At 38.7% G+C, this 16716-nt stretch overlaps 1 protein-coding gene across 3 annotated transcripts in view; it reads right to left on the bottom strand.

Moving 5' to 3' along the window:
- Nucleotides 1–16716, bottom strand: part of RSPO2 (R-spondin 2) — a 154741-nt gene that overhangs the window by 60155 nt on the left and 77870 nt on the right. For all 3 annotated transcript variants that reach the window (XM_078072089.1, XM_078072088.1, XM_036093061.2), the window contains one exon: nt 13394–13582. In XM_078072089.1, the coding sequence (XP_077928215.1) occupies nt 13394–13582 (189 nt within the window). The remainder of the gene's footprint in view (nt 1–13393; nt 13583–16716) is intronic.

Below are 16716 nucleotides of genomic sequence, written 5' to 3'. Positions count from 1 at the left end.
CTAAAACCTGCGTAACATTTCTGCCTCACCCTATGGTCTGATATACCTGCCAACTGTTTGTGAAGGTAGCTTTGCTATCTCTGCTTACCCAGTTTGGTGATAAAAGTAGACCGTTTCATCCATGCTATGTAGGAGCAGCAAACCCTCAGGCTTGTCAGTGGACTTCTCAGAACTTGTTACCTGCTCTGTAAATGGGGATAACACCGCTTCAGTCCTAGGATTACCAGGAGCCAATGAAAGGATGAATGTGAATGCACTTTAAAAACTAAAGTGCAAAACAGAAGCCTTATTTGCACAAAGGAAAACCGAGCACAAGGTTGCATCTGCCTTTCAAACAGAATGATACTATCAAACTTGGGTCTAAACTGAAATAAGAGGCTCATTCAAAAGAACTACCCCACAAGAAAATTCAATGTAAGCTTGAGAAATAAGACTTCCTTTATTAAATAGCAGAGCAGGCTTTTTACTTTCCAGCCATTAGGATCCTAATTAAAAATTAAAAAAAAAAAATCTTCATTGATGAGTATTGAAAATTACAAAGCCATGAGTGCCACAGAGAAGAAAATAGTTATTCTAGCTCTCAGGATATCTATTTGATATAATCTAGCTTCTAGAATAAGGAGAGAGGAAGTGTGGCCCAGTAGTTTTCTCTAGAGGGTTATGTAATACAACTAATGCAGGGTTGCTTTCAACAAAGCGCTAAGGGCTTTGCTGCCACGGAGCAGCGTATGAAACATCCCCGGTGTGCAGGGAACAACCATTACCGGAGCTCTTGGTGGCGTCTCCAATGTGGCCACTTCTTAAACCCTTGATGGCTTAGCCACACTGGGGCGACAGGTCACAACGATCGGAACTAAGATGGCTCTGCTATGGCCACAGGAGGACCACTGTCTTCTTTCAAAGGCCAAGTTGGTCATGTCATTTCCCTGCTTTAAAATCCTTGGCAGCTTCCCTTTACTTCCAGGATCAGTTTAAACCCTTGATTTTAGAGCCCAAGATCCTTCTGGCTAGACCTATCCTTCTACTTCCCTAGCCTCATCACCACGGGTACCTGTACCCTGGCCAGGGCGAAGTTTCCTCTAAACTCCCCAGGTCCTCCCAGCATCCAGATACCCGAGACAACATTTCTTCTCTTGTGGTTGTTATATGTTTGTCATAATCCTCCCATCAAATGGGGACCCCATGAAGAAAACGGAACGCTTCTTCTATTCTGTATCACAAGGCCTAGCAAAAGGGCTTGACATAACAGAGGATGACAGGTGTTAACTGTGGAATGACTAACAAATCTACTAAATTTCTATCAGCTTAGAATAAACACTGAAACAGAGTCCACCCTGTATATTTTAATGCAATAGCATGATTTTGGTATAAAAATACATTATAAAGAGCTCCATTTCCAAATTAGGCAACAACCTTTATATACTACATTGAAGCTCTTATGTCTTTCTTTTTTATCTTTAAGAAACAAAAAGCACATGTACTCCTTAACTGTAAACCAAGTAGAGAGGAGCACTGGAGGAAGACTGTACTTTGCAGAAACTAGATGTAAAATACATATAAAATCATAAAGAGATCAATATTAAAATGGTAACTGCCAATAGTAGATATTACTGAGATTTCTTTTATAGATTCATGACAGTTATTAGAACTAGAAGTTATTACCCAAGACTGTGCTATGTAATTTGTGTAAGCTTGCAAAGCTAGTAACTGTTGGAGCTCAAATCAGAGCTAAGTTCCTTCTAATCCAGTGTTCTTTCAAAGATGTGATGTAACCACAACTTGGTCTCTCTCTTTAGAAGGTAAAATCTAATGTCTTGAAATCCTTAATGGGGTTTAAAGCACTAACCACACTGACCATTTCAGAAAACAAAAAAAAAGAACAAAGACTTTGAAATTTTTCTAGACTCAGGTTTGTAATTGTGCACAATAGTTTCATCTATATTACATGGTTTATTTTTGAAGGAACAATGTAAAAAAAGAATATTCCACTGGTGTATCTCAGTCACTGGGGTCACACTGTTCCTGGCTAATTGTGTGACTTTGGGGAAGTACTTATTTAGAAACCTCAACATGCACATTTTTTGGTGGGGTTGAGGGGGATGAGGCAGAGAGAGAGAGAGAGAGAGAGAGAGACACAGAATCAATTAGGTCTCTTCCAGATCTATGTAGTAATTACCTTTTTTTAATTAAGGGAACTTCTACATGCCTGATAGAAGCCTTGTAGGGTTGTGAACACATACATACACACACACACACATATACACTCGTTCTGGATGATCAGTGAAAGTATTAATTGAATAAAACATCCTCTCTTTTAAGCACTACTTGAAATATGCTGTTATTACTTGTTTTCTTTGTCATAACACATTAAGCTGCTACTTCTCTTTACCTGAACTTGACCTACAAAATGATGAGACAGGAGATATTTCACAATACACCTAATTACATAGAAAAGTATCACCCAGTTATCTTCATCATCATCTATCCTCATCATTATACTAAAAGAATGATAAAGATGGTGAAAAGAGCTGTCCCATGATGAACAGCCTCCCTGGTTGCTGCACCGTACCACCACCTTTCTAATCATATTTCACATCTCAGCAAGAAATTAGTTTACCTTTACATGATTTTAAATGCTAAAACTAGTTAATAGGAATGTCTTCATTAAATATAAAAGTAGCTTCAGGTCTGTGATTCAACAGTCTTACACAGACCTGTACCTCTGAAACAAATAATACATTATATGTTAAAAAAGACGATAGCAGGGAGGGAAAAATGAAGTGGGGGAATCGGAGGGGAGACGAACCATGAGAGACTATGGACTCTGAGAAACAAACTGAGGGTTGCTGGAGTGGTGGGGGGTGGGAGGGATGGGGTGGCTGGGTGATAGACATTGGGGAGGGTATGTGCTATGGTGAGCGCTGTGAATTGTGTAAGACTGTTGAATCACAGACCTGTACCTCTGAAACAAATAATACACTACATGTTAAAAAAAGAAGATAGCAGGAAGGGTAAAATGAAGGGGGGGAAATCGGAGGGGGAGACGAACCATGAGAGACTATGGACTCTGAGAAACAAACTGCGGGTTCTAGAGGGAAGAGGGGTGGGGGGATGGGTTAGCCTGGTGATGGGTATTAAAGAGGGCACGTACTGAATGGAGCACTGGGTGTTATAGGCAAACAATGAATCATGGAATATTACGTCAAAAACTAATGATGTAATGTATGGTGATTAACATAATAAAATTTAAAAAATTTTTTAAAAAGTAGCTTCAATATTTAGCTTGTATGTTCCTTAAATTTATAAAGCAATCCCTCTTTAAAACAAACTGAAAAGCACTTCAAGAAACATGTAGTCCAGTAACAAAGAACATGGGTCGTCACCAGACATGCATTCTAGTATCAACTCTGCTCTGTATCTGTTGGTGACTTTGAATGAGCTACTAACTTCTCTAGGCCTCCATTTCCTCGCCTCAAATAGTCAGGAATCGAATGAATAAGCTGTTGAAAAGATTTAGCCAAAAAGAAAGTGCTAAGTAAGTGTGTATTATTAGTAATAAGTACAAGGGGTCTTTCACGGAAGAGCAGTTAATATTACTGAGCCCACCCTCCTACTCTGAGAGACCCTGAGCTACCTAGGATTGGTATCAATCATCCAGTTCATATGTATTAAGCACCTTTTAGACGCCCAGCCCTTGACTGGCTGGCCTCAGGCAATTAAACTGTGGCTCTGTTGAGGCCAAGCCTGGATACAATCCCCTGAAACTAAAATCAATTAATAAATGCTTTGTTCTAACCCAGTCACAGGTGCATCAAAACAGCCAGCTCTCTTGCAAGGATGGAATTCTTGAGAAGCAAGCACAAGGATCAAGAGACTCAGCAGGTGATGACATCTCGATTAAGTTCTCATAAAGGGGCAGTAGGGCCATCCTCATGGTCCCTTTAAAGAATAATTCCTTGGGCGCCTGGGTGGCTCAGTTGGTTAAGCGACTGCCTTCGGCTCAGGTCATGATCCTGGAGTCCCGGGATCGAGTCCCGTATCGGGCTCCTGCTCAGCAGGGAGTCTGCTTCTCCCTCTGACCCTCCTCCCTCTCGTGCTCTCTGTCTCTCATCCTCTCTCTCGCAAATAAATAAAATCTTAAAATAAATAAATAAATAAATAAAAAATAAAAAAAAATAAAAAATAAAAATAATAATTCCTTAACCTTATTAAGTTATGGTCAGTTTATTAACTGGCTGGTAGCAGCTCTTTTGTAATGTAAAAGCCACTTTAGCCAATGAGCCTTCCGCAGCTGGAAGTAACCTGTTAACCAAGACAGCGTGTTTTCTGCAGAGTGGCCTGTGGGGCAAAGTCCCTCTTTGGGAAAGAAACCAGCTTAAGAGAATGTCTTTCAAAGGGTGCCAATTAAAAGTGAGGACCTTCAAAAAAGAGATTCTGAAGCCTAACAAATAATGTGTTTTGTGATTTTATTTTCTCCAAGAGAAGCAGCATGGTATGGTTAAAGAAACATAGCTAAGTGAAATAAATCAGACAGGGAAAGGCAAATATCACATAATCTCACTTATATGTGGAATCTAAAGAAAGAGAAAAGAAAAAAAACTCAGGGGAAAAAAAAAAGATCAGATTTGTGTCTACCAGAGGCTGAAGGTAAGGTGAGGGGGAATTGAATGAAGGTGGTCAAAAGGTACAAGCCTCCAGTCCTAAGGTAAGTAAGTACTAAGGATGTAAGGTACAACATGATGACTATAATTAATACGAAAGATCTCATCACATCTCATTTCTTTTACTTTATTCTTTGTATTTAAATGAGATGATGGATGTAACTAAACATTGTGGCAACTGTTTCATAAAATGTATAAGTAAAATTATGCTGTATACCTTAAACATACACAATGCTATATGTCAATTAAATCAATAAAAATGGGTTAAAACAAAACGAGAAACACAGGTGTTAGAATCAGAGAGAATCCTAGATCTCATTCTTAGCTCTGCTTCATATGTGTGTCCTTGGGTAGGTTTCTGAGGCTCTCTGAACTTGTCTTTTCAATGATAAAATGTAAACATTTACCTACATCACAGGGTTGTTGAGAGCATTAGAATAGCCATTCCCCCCAGGAATTTGAGGAGAGGAGCTGGTCTGGACTAGCAAAAAGCAGTCGTTTTTTGGAGGCAGTTGCAGAATCACAGAATATGACAGCAACGACCTCACAGCCTCCCTTACTTTTTACAGATGAGGACACTGGTACCCAGAGAATATGAGCTTCATCCCTCATCCAAGAGGAAGTCAGGACACCTAACTGGTATCTAGCCCAGGAGCCAGCTTGGAGAGAGCCATCGGAAGGATCCTCTCAGTCTGAGTAGTCACCATGATCCTCTTCTCCTGCCCATAAACACTCCCCTGCTCTTCCTGTCAAAACATGGCCCCAAATAATGGTTTACAAAGCTTCAATTCATGTGGAAGCCATATTTCAGTCAGAATCTTTATCACCAAAGTCAAAACAAGAGAATTAGACTCTAAGATACCAGACACAATTATAAATTAGAATACTCAATGTGCCAGAATACCTACAGTAATGGCAATCTCAGAGAAGGAGGAAGAGCAAGTCATGAGAAAGTGGGGAAGGCAGAGATGGGAGCTAGACGAGGGGGGATTCAGGATTATTGGAAGCCTGGCTGAAAGCCAGTGTATTCTACTCTATTGTCATCAGCTCAGTAGAGCACACAGACAGAGCTAGGATTACTGGTTATACTGATGATAAATGATGTAGGGAAGGGCACATATTTCCTCAAGATATCCTCATATGCTTAGGTGGTACTAAGACTTGTCTTTTACTAAATATAAAGTGTCCTATTCCATCATCAGTGACAGGTGGAGAAACATAATTATTACACTGTAGCAATTCTCAAAGTGGAGTTCCTGACCCAGCCAGCCCGGCGTCACCTGGGCACTTGCTGAAAATGTTAAGTTCTTGGGCACCATCTCAGATCTACCAAATCAGAGACTCGGGGCATGGGTGGGGAGGGAGGGGATAGCACCCAGTGTTTTCACAGGTGTTAAACACCAAATGCCCCCTAACTCTTCACTGTCTAGCCACCCAGGCTAGATGGTGAAGGCAGGAGAAAATGTTAAGTTACACAATTTCCATAATCTTTCAATTACTGTTCTCACCCAATGGCTAACATGGCCCTTCTCTGACCCGTTTTATGATTCTGTAATATACCTAACTCCATTTGTCTCTTGTGCTTTAGCAGCACTTTGGGTAATAGTGATTATAAAATACCATTGTCTGATTCTATAGGAGTTTCACATGCAACCCAACTGGGTTTTCAGTCCATCCATAAGCATCTTCTAAATATATTCTTAATTTTTTATTTTCTTTTACTTCTCATATAATTCCACAAATACTGATATCATAGCAACATATTTGTTGGAGGTCTGCATCTTTACAGATCTTTAAGCACACATCATATAGACTTTACGGTTCTCAGAGTAATTATATACCTCCCTCTCATAGTTCACAATTGTTCAGATTTGATTAAAAACATTTTAAACATTTCTGTTAATTTTAAATACCTAGACCTTTTTCCAAATGCATCATTAAATTTCATGATTCAGAAATGGCAGGTGTTTCTAAAAGCACTCAAATTTGACATGTAGTAAGTAATTCTTTAAAAACACAAACACTGGTCTTGGAGTTCACAAATTAAGGGATGGTTTTATTTAACTATCAGTTTTCTTAGATGTTCAAAATTACTAGTTTTTGAATTTATGTCATTTCAAAAACATGTCAACATTCTCTTAGCCTAAAACACATTTTTATAAAATGCCAAAACGAGGCAGAATCATTTTGTTGCCAGAGGATGGATTATTTCCTTATACATAAAAAATGAACTGGTTCTTTTTCTGTCACTTCAGCATATTTCTGACCCTCCTCCTGATAGATGAATAAAATGAAACCTTGACTGATGGGAGCCAGATGATACTTTATAGGTTGCTGATTCAACAAGCGTTCTGTTCAAGGCTAGTTTTCCCACTTAAGTTTTGGGTCCTGTGTTCTTCTGTCTCTTCAGTGATCTTGTTTCCTCAATTGTCCCTCTCTTTCTCCACCTCATCTGACTCTTTCCCAATCAAGTCTCCTTCCATCTCTCTCTCTCTCTCGCTCTCTCACTCTCTCTCTCACACACACACACACACATCTCCTAATCCAAGAGCCTTCTTGCTAGCATTAGATACTTTTCAACCAGTATAGCAATGAAGAAAAAGAAGAGGACTACCTACAATCACGGTGGCTGCTTGCCTCAGACTCCATATGCTCCCTCAAACCACAGCAATGAGGATAGTGCTCCAAGAGGAACAATGAACTACTCCTATTAAGGTCAACAGTTCTATTGTTTAAACAGTTCAGCTCTGACACGGACCACTTGCGACTTCTCATGCCTTCCTTCTTCTTTCTTCTGGGACATCAGTCTCTGATTTTCTATTTTCCTGGTGACTCCTCCACAGGCTGTCCTTTGGTTGCTGTTAAATGTCAACATTCTTCAGGCTTTAATCCTCAGCACTCCCCACCCCTCAGTTAATATGCTCTTCTTCCTGCTAACGACTGAGATTAGACCTCCCTTGAGAGATCTAACTGCTTAATCTAACTGCTCATTGGGTACCTTCCCCAGGACATCTCATACCGCCTTGAGCTCAACATGTCCCAAATCAACCATTCTCCACCATAATGGCCTTTCTCGCCAGCACATACACCATTCCTCCTATATTCTGTACCTGGATAAATTTCACTGCCCAGCTCCCAAGCCAAAATCATAAGAGTAATCTCAATTTCTCCCTTCATCTTTAGTCAACATCAAATTATCAAGTCCTATTGATTGTTCCTCAGTCTCTCTCTCCATCTCCCTGTTTCCACTATGACTATCTTCATTTAGTCATTCAACAAATATTTGTTGAGCCCCACTGTCACATTATTCTGCATAGTATGAGCCTGAAGACAACAGGCCCAAATCCCTTTCCTCTTGGAGCTTACATTCTAGTGGGAGAGATTAATAAAACAGATAAGCAAAACATACAGTATGTTAGTTACCCATAGTGCTAAGAAAAGAAGGGAGGGAGTCATGGAACACTACATCAAAAACTAATGATGTAATGTAGGGTGACTAATATTACATAATAAAATTAAAAAAAAAAAAGAAGGGAGGGAAGGAGGGAGTGACAAAAGGGAAAAGGAAGGAGGGATAAAGAAGGAAGAAAGGAAATATTGGGATAAGGAAAGTTAATATTTTAGACAGACCAGCCAGGGAAGGTCTGATGAGGAAACAGCTATTCTCATTTCATTGTTTTGTTTTGTTTTTTTAACCTGGATCCCTCTTGCCAACTTCACTGCTGACTTCTCTTAAACTCCCCTTTCTTGCTGCCAAAAGAAAAGTAGTTCCTGACCTTATCATTCTCTTACTTGAAATCCACTACTTGTGGCTTCAGGAAGCTGTTTAAACCGCCTAAATTTAGCACGTAAGGTCTGCTCCAGGGGCCGCCGCCCTGACCAGGTTCATTTCTGGTTATGCTGTGCAACAGGACTCACCACCGGCATTTTACTTAACAACGGATGACTGTTTGTCTCCCCACACCTTCGCATGTGGCTTTTTTTTTCCCCCTACCTATAATGCTAAATCCTAATAATTCTGAAAACGCCCATGGTCTTCCTAAGTGTCATCTCCCTCATTGCTGAAATCCACCCAACCTTTAGAAAGTGTATTTTACCCAGTTTAGGTAACTTCATAAAATAAAAATCCCACAACCCATTTTGCACGCTTCTTTGAAAACTGAGAAAATGTGTATGTAACAGAGGAACTGGCGCAGAATAGAAGTGAATTAACACCCTTTATCACACACTCCACTGAGTAAATTACTTGTCTGTCTCACTAGAGCAGGGTTCCTCAACCCCAACACTACTGCCATTTTGGGCCAGAGAGTTCTTTGTTGCAGGGGGCTGTCCTGTGCCTTGTAGAACGTTTAGCAGTATCTATAGCCTCTGTCAACTAGATACTGGTAGCACCCCTCTAGCTGTAATAACCAAAAATGTCTGCAAACATTACGAAATTTCCCCTGAGAGAGAAATCACGCCTGGCAGGGAATCATTACTCTATACCATAAGCGACTCAAGGGCAGAAACTAATTATGACTCATTATTGTATCTCCAGGTATCTAGGACAAAAGCCAGCACACAGTAGGTGTTCAATAAGTGCATATAAGAACTACAATCCTGACTTCTAGTACCACAGAGTATTTTTAACTCTTTTCACAATGTATGTAAATGTCTATTTTACGGCTTCCTTCATTCAACATTACATTGTGAGATTTATCTATGTTGCAGTATGTTGTGGTAGTTCATTTCCACTTTTATATATGTCCTTTTTTTAATATATTATGCTTTCTTCAATGTTCTATTGTTTGGACATTTGGGTTATTTCCAATCTATAGTTGGTATGGGCAGTGTGATCATGAGTAATCTTTTATGTGTGTTTTGGTTACAAGTCAAGATGGTAGTTTTGTTGGAGGAGGAGAAAGGGGAGTGACCGGAACGGGACACCATAATGGTTCTTGGGGTGCAAACATTCCTCTTGACCTGTATAGTGATTGCAGGTGTGTCCACTTTGTGATAATTCACTGAACTCCCCATTTATCATCTTGAACATAGAATTTTTGTGATATTTCATTTAAAGTTGTTTTTAAATCACTAAGAATGAGACAGTTGTGCAAATGGGGGAAAAAAAAGCCAGAGATTCTGGTAAATACCGTACAATGCAAATATTCATGTGAAAAATAAATAAAATTCCATCCAAGAAAATCACATTAAACAAAAAATGCATTTTGGTCCTTTCTGTCAATAGCACCCATTGTTAGTGAGATGCAAGGGAAAAGGTCTATTAGTTAAGATGTGACCTGGCACAAGTTTTCTAGAAGGCCATTTGACAATATATAATCAAAAGTCTATAAAATATGTAATATGGTTACATGTCAATCTTATCTCAAAAAAGCTGGAAAACTGTATTATGTTTAAAGTTTATCTTATGCAAATAAATCAGACAAATGTATAAAACTACATGTGTATGTGAGAGAGAGTATATGAGGATATTCTTCATATAACTGCTTAGTGAAAAACTAAAGTTTTAATAGGTAATTAAATATATTAGGATATATCCACTCAGTACGATATATGCAGCTATATTTAATGACATTAACAAAATGTTCATAATCCAGTAAGTTAAAACAAGTCACGAAACAGAACAATGATACATTTGTGAGGGAAGAGAGACATAAACACATATAGAAACAAATGGTTGAGAATAGCAGCCAAATGTTAACTTTTGTTATCTTTGAGTGGTTTTTTATTTTTGCTTTTGCCTTTTAAGGTCTATGTGCTTTCTAAGCTTTCTACAAGGAATATTTATAACAACGATTATAACAAAGGAATAAAGCTTTTTCACGGAAATGAGAAAAAAATGAGAAATCTCACCTAACAGAATCAGACTATGACAGCTCTTAGTGTCCATTAGTGTATGTATTTTTCATAATATGCTTCAAATGATTAGTGAATTGGTTTTCACAGGCACGTCTGATTTTATAAGCTCCACACTGTTTGCACCAAGAAGCCCACCCGAGCCAGTACTTCATAGGGCAAGTCTTCCTTCAGAAGAAGGATGCTGTTTTGCAACTGAAATATTACTGTAGTGATGAGAAAACAGATGAGCAAGTTTCATTTCTAGGAATTTTTGTAAAGCTACTGTTGCTTGAAGTATAATTTTATTCTCTAGGATAGAGCAATAATCTCCTAAGAAAGTGAGTAGGATTTCAATTTCTAAGTCTTTGACAGATTTTCCAATTTAACTCTGCCTCCTCTCTTCTGAATAGAATACAAACAACAATGGAATATATGCAAAGTATGGGGGGGAAAGCAAATAATTATTATGAAAGAACCACAGCCGTCCAAAGTCACATACTGAGAATTAAGAAATAATTTTCCACTTTCACTTTGATTCACAAGAGTCTCGTTAATAAGCCCTTCCCACTTGTACCAGAGAAGTAATGATTTCCTCTAGGTCAGTAAACGGCAACATTGATTGCATTCACTTAAATAAGTATAACCAGAGCAAACCCATTCTCACACATAAATTCACTCTTCAAGGCTGATTTACAGTCACTGCTCTCCTTTCTGAGAAAAGGGGTAACTTAGCCAAAAATGTGTTTGTGAAACCTTGCCTGGACGTATCTCCAAAGATGACCCTGTTGAAATGCTACGCGGTATTGCTGAGGTGGTTATCCATACCAGTTTGCCTGGGACAGGCCTGGTTTACACCAGTGTCCCTGCATAGTTATGAATAGCTGCCTCTTTGACTCGCCAACGTCCTAGAGTTGAGTAACACATGATATAGCCAGCCTACTGTCCATACACAGGATGTATAATGCTAGGCTTAGAACTTGGAGTAACTGCTTGGAGCCATCTACACTCTAACCTCCTCTTCCTTGTGCACTGAAGGTGTGGAATGAAAAATGCACCGAATATTCACGGACTCAGATCCCGTAACACAACCCCCCCCAACCAGGTGGTCTAATGCAATCTGAATAGAAATCCATTTCAAGGTAGACCTATCCTTCCATGAAAGTTAAAAAATTATGGGAGACAATTTACTAGATAGTCTCCAAATCACACAACTTAAAGACAAGCTACATATTTGCAAAAATTAGCCAGCCTGTTGATACATGTTGGGAGTTCTGTCTCTGTAATTATTAATCCAAACAATTCCATGAAATAGAAGTAGATTCGAATTTCCTCTGAGCCTAACTATTTCTATGTCTGTTAATGGCAAAACTATCCACCTTGAAACCTTAGGATCAAATTTGATTCTCTCTTTTCACTCTTTGTAATTAGTTACTAAGTCCCATTGATTCTATTTTTTTTTTAAAGCTCTGGAATTCATTACCCACAAACCTTTCATCAGAACATGATTTCTAACCCGCAGTTGTTACAGGAGCCTTCCTCTACGCTCTATCCTTCTCCAATCCATCTCCCCCACTGCTGCTACAATCATCCTGAGCAGAGCAACCTCCTCAGTCCTCCCCTGCTCAAAACCTGCAGGTAATATCCAGACTCCTCAGCCAGGCACTCAAGACCTTTATCAGTTCTCAGTTTCAACCACACCTCCTCCTAAGCACACACGACTCAATGGTTCTCATCCAGGGATAGTACTTCTCCACTAGGAGGTGTTCAAAACTGTTTGGGGACATTTTTACTTGTCTCAGTGACTTGTGGGCACAAAGGACCTTTCAGAGGCAGGGACTGAAGATCCTAAATGTTCAGCAACATAGATTAAATTGCCTTGTCAAATAGCACCCTCGATGAGACTTGTTGTTCCCAAGCACATTATTTTTAGACATGTGTGGTTCCTTCTTTCTAGAATCTATTAGTTCTGCCTCCTTCCAAAATAATATTGTCCTTGGATGATTCCATTCATTTAAAGTTGTTTTTCTTATCTAAAGACCTTGGTTGATTTCATAACTATGTATACAGTAGTAATGGGAGATAATTATTCCCTAACACACTGCTTGCCTGCTGACATAGCTTAGTGTACTGAATTACGGTTAAACTTCTTACCCATTTGTCATTTCACTCCATGTCATTTTCTTCCTTATCCCCTCTATGCCCTAACATTTAAGCTCCTTAAAGAAAGGGATGTTTCTGTGGCATCTCACTTTTTTTTAAACTCCAATTTCTACTGTTTACCTAAAAGTTGAGAATCATTCTATAAGTGATTTTTGGATTAAAAGATAAAAATCATTCCTGCATGCCTATGTACAGAATGCCATTCCTTAATAACTTTTGTGTAGTTGTTAAACTTAGAACTCAGAATACTCAAAGGTAAACTAAATATTTTAGTTACATCTTTTATCAGTAATGGTGTTTTACAGAACCTTAAATGTATTAAATTCTAGATTATACTAAACAAGGGATTATAAACTCAGATTTAAAAAAAAATAAAAAAGGAAAAAGAGGCCATATACACTGTAGTAGAGAGAATGTTCCCAAAATAAAGATATTTAAATTCCTCGGGGATTTTTTTGGCCGGGAGTGCTAAGTATGCTTTACAAAGATCTTCTAACAAGCTTGTGTTTGAGATGCTGGTTATGCAAAAAAATACTTAAATAATCTTTTTAAAAAAGTGTGTGCAACATACTTCTAGACAAAAGATAAAAATATTCTTATCCTACCCCACTCAAGTTTAAGCTTAGACTATTTCTGTAGCATATTAAAAATAAACTTTCTATCATTCAAAATTTTAAACTTAGCTCCCCTAAGTTGCATAAACAGTAAATAGTAGACAAAAGTCAACTGCTCACTTGCACATCTGTTCATATCTGGGGCTCGGTGTCCATAGTACCCGGATGGACAGGAATGCAGGCACTCTCCATACTGGCGCATGCCTTCTCTTCGAAGAAAGAAGAACAACTTCTGTTGACATCGGCTGCACCCATTGTCCTTTGAACAAGACAAACAACCCTTGCAAATGGGATTTGATACATAACTAGCTGTAAAAGAAAAACACAAAACACAGGTTCAAATAGGAGTACGATCAAGACGTCCGGTCAATAAAACATGGTGAGAAGAGAAGGGTCTCTTGTCCTACTTGAATCACATAGAAATGCTACACAAAATATTCCCCCACCCTCCAAAAAAAAGGTTAATACACAATTAAACTTAGAAACAAAGAGGAAACTCAGAGTTCAAACTGAAACTGAATGGCTCACAGAGTTAGACCAGACAGAGGCAGACCTCATGGCAGGGTCTTGAATCTAGGCCAAGAAATATGCTTATGAAGACCAGACACTTGCGTCTCTTTATGGAGACTGGAGTTGTGAGGGCTGTTTGCACATGCAACAAATACTAGAAGCCCCCACCCCAATTTGCCAGAGATGAAGATTTCAACCACAGATTAGGGGCATAGGGTGGCTGAGAAAGAAAGGGTGGTAGAGAGAAAATATAATCCATGAGACACAAAAACCCCAAATCTGCAATACATCCACATATGAGATCCAAGTTCAAATTATCAGTGTAGTATCAAATCACTAAATCAAGATGCTAACATAAAAACATCGATCCACGAAAACCCACAAAGAAAAAAACATGAAACTACCCTAAAGAAATGTTCTACAATCCTGAGACCTGGAACTTGCATGGAAAGCCACCTTTACACCAAAATGAACCAATCACAGGGATAAGCAAACCTCCATGAGGAAGAGTCACCAGTCTGAGAGAGATAGATCTCACACCTAAAGAGTCAGAAGTAACAGAACAATCTGAAAAAGTCTTAAAAATGATCATCTTCAGAATACTTGAAGAGATAAGGACTAGAAATCACAAGGGAAGAAGCAGTATCATCTAATGACTGTGCAATTACAAAGAAATGAAAATTCTAAAACTGAAAAAAAATTCTATGAACAAATTGCATAGAAGGTATTTAACTAGAAAACAGGTTTAAATAACTGTAGCACCAAACACAGTAAAGATGAAAATGTGGGAAAGGTAAGAAGCATGTAAAAAGAAAGTTTTAATACATGATTATTAGCTGCTACAGAATCAAAAAATAGCATGAGTAAGACCTATGTACTTGCTAAAACTCTTGGTAGAAACCACAGAAAGAGTAACGTATAACTTCTAAACCACTGACAACCACAGATGTAGTAAATGTATAAAATAGGAATAGGAGGTAACAGGATCCAAATGTCTATGACCAGGAAAATGGATAAATTATGGTATATTTTAATGATAAAAAGAATTAAACTGGCACATACCTAAACAAGAATGGAATGAAACTTATAGACATTAAACAAAGGAAGCCAGACCCCCCCCCAAAAAAAGTATGCTCAGTATAATTATTTATATTGATGTCAACGACACGTGAAGCTAATCTGTGGTGACAAATTAGAACATTAAATGCCCTTGAGGGTTTGGGACTGACTGGAAAGAGGTACACAGGAATTTTTGGCAGGTCTATTTTGTTTCCTAGGGCTCCCTTAACAAATTACACACCAGCTTACACACCAGCAATTCATTCTCTCGGTTCTGTGAACTCAAGTCTGAAATCAAGGTGTCCACAGGGCCATGTTTCCTCTGAAGGCCCTAGGGAAGAAATCTTCTCTCCCCTTCTGGAGGCCCCAGATGTTCCTTGGCTGTGGCAGTGTATCTCCAATCTGACTCCATCTTCTCTATATATCTGTGTATCCTTTCTGTCTCTCAAAGACACGGTCTTTGGATTTAGGGCCCACCTTAATCCAGTAGGATCTCCTATCCATCCTTACTTTAATTTTATTTGCAAAACCCCTATTTTCAAATAAGATCACACTCTGAGGCTCCATGTGGACACGAATGGGAGCAGGCGTTGGGGGTGCAAACCCTAGTTAACCCACAATAGGTGGTGACGGAAATGTTCTAACCTTGGCTGGATATTGGATATACAATGTATCTATTTGCAAAACTTACCAAGCTGTGCATTTTTTAAAAGTAATGTGCATAATTTAGGAGCAAATTGTATCTGAATTTTTTAAAAAAGAAAAAATGGGTAGGAAGGCCATACACTAACTTGAGGATAATGTAATTGTCACTTGTGATTACATCTCTTTTGAAGATTCTTAAAATTATAGTGGATGCTCACCCATATGATATGCTTTACTTTTATGGTTTGTGGGGTTTAATTTTATTTTTTAAAATTTTATTATGTTATGTTAATCACCATATTACATCATTAGTTTTTGATGTAGTGTTCCATGATTCATCGTTTGCGTATAACACCCAGTGCTCCATTCAGTACGTGCCCTCTTTAATACCCACCACCAGGCTAACCCATCCCCCCATCCCCCTCCCCTCTAGAACCCTCAGTTTGTATATATCGCATCTTCTTTATCAATTCATCTGTCAATGGATATCTTGGCTCTTTCTGTAGTTTGGCTATTGTGGACATTGCTGCTATAAACATCAGGGTGCACGTACCCCTTCAGATCCCTACATTTGTATCTTTGGGGTAAATATCCAGTAGTGCAATTGCTGGGTTGTAGGGTAGCTCTATTTTCAACTTTTTAAGAAACCTCCATACTGTTTTCCAGAGTGGCTGCACCAGCTTGCATTCTCACCAACAGTGTAGGAGGGTTCCCCTTTCTCCACATCCCCGCCAACATCTGTATTTTCCTGACTTGTTAATTAGTGGGGTTTTTTTTAAATAACAGAAATATCCCATTGGAAGGACAGGTGGGATAATACGAAGTAAATGTTGAAATACCATCTGAAAATTGATATATGAACCTTACAGAGTTTACTACATCTAATGATAGAGTAATTTCAAAGAAAATACTGTTTCCAGCCCTGGAATAAAATTAAAAATGATACAATCTGACATCCCAATATAATTTCTAAAATATGAAAAATTCATGTAACTTTTAATTATATTTATGACTTGTTTGGTATAGTGATAACAAGATAGATTAGGTCACACTGACTTCATTTTTTTTTTTAAGATTTTATTTATTTGACAGAGAGAGACAGCGAGAGAGGGAACACAAGCAGGGGGAGTGGGAGAGGGAGAAGCAGGCTTCCCGCAGAGCAGGGAGCCCGATGCGGGGCTTGATCCCAGGACCCTGGGATCCATGACCAGAGCCGAAGGCAGACGCTT

Source organism: Halichoerus grypus, chromosome 5 (assembly GCF_964656455.1).
Source record: "Halichoerus grypus chromosome 5, mHalGry1.hap1.1, whole genome shotgun sequence".
Taxonomy (NCBI): domain Eukaryota; kingdom Metazoa; phylum Chordata; class Mammalia; order Carnivora; family Phocidae; genus Halichoerus; species Halichoerus grypus.
Note: the sequence above shows the minus strand (reverse complement) of the source record. Positions and strands in the feature narration are given on the sequence as shown.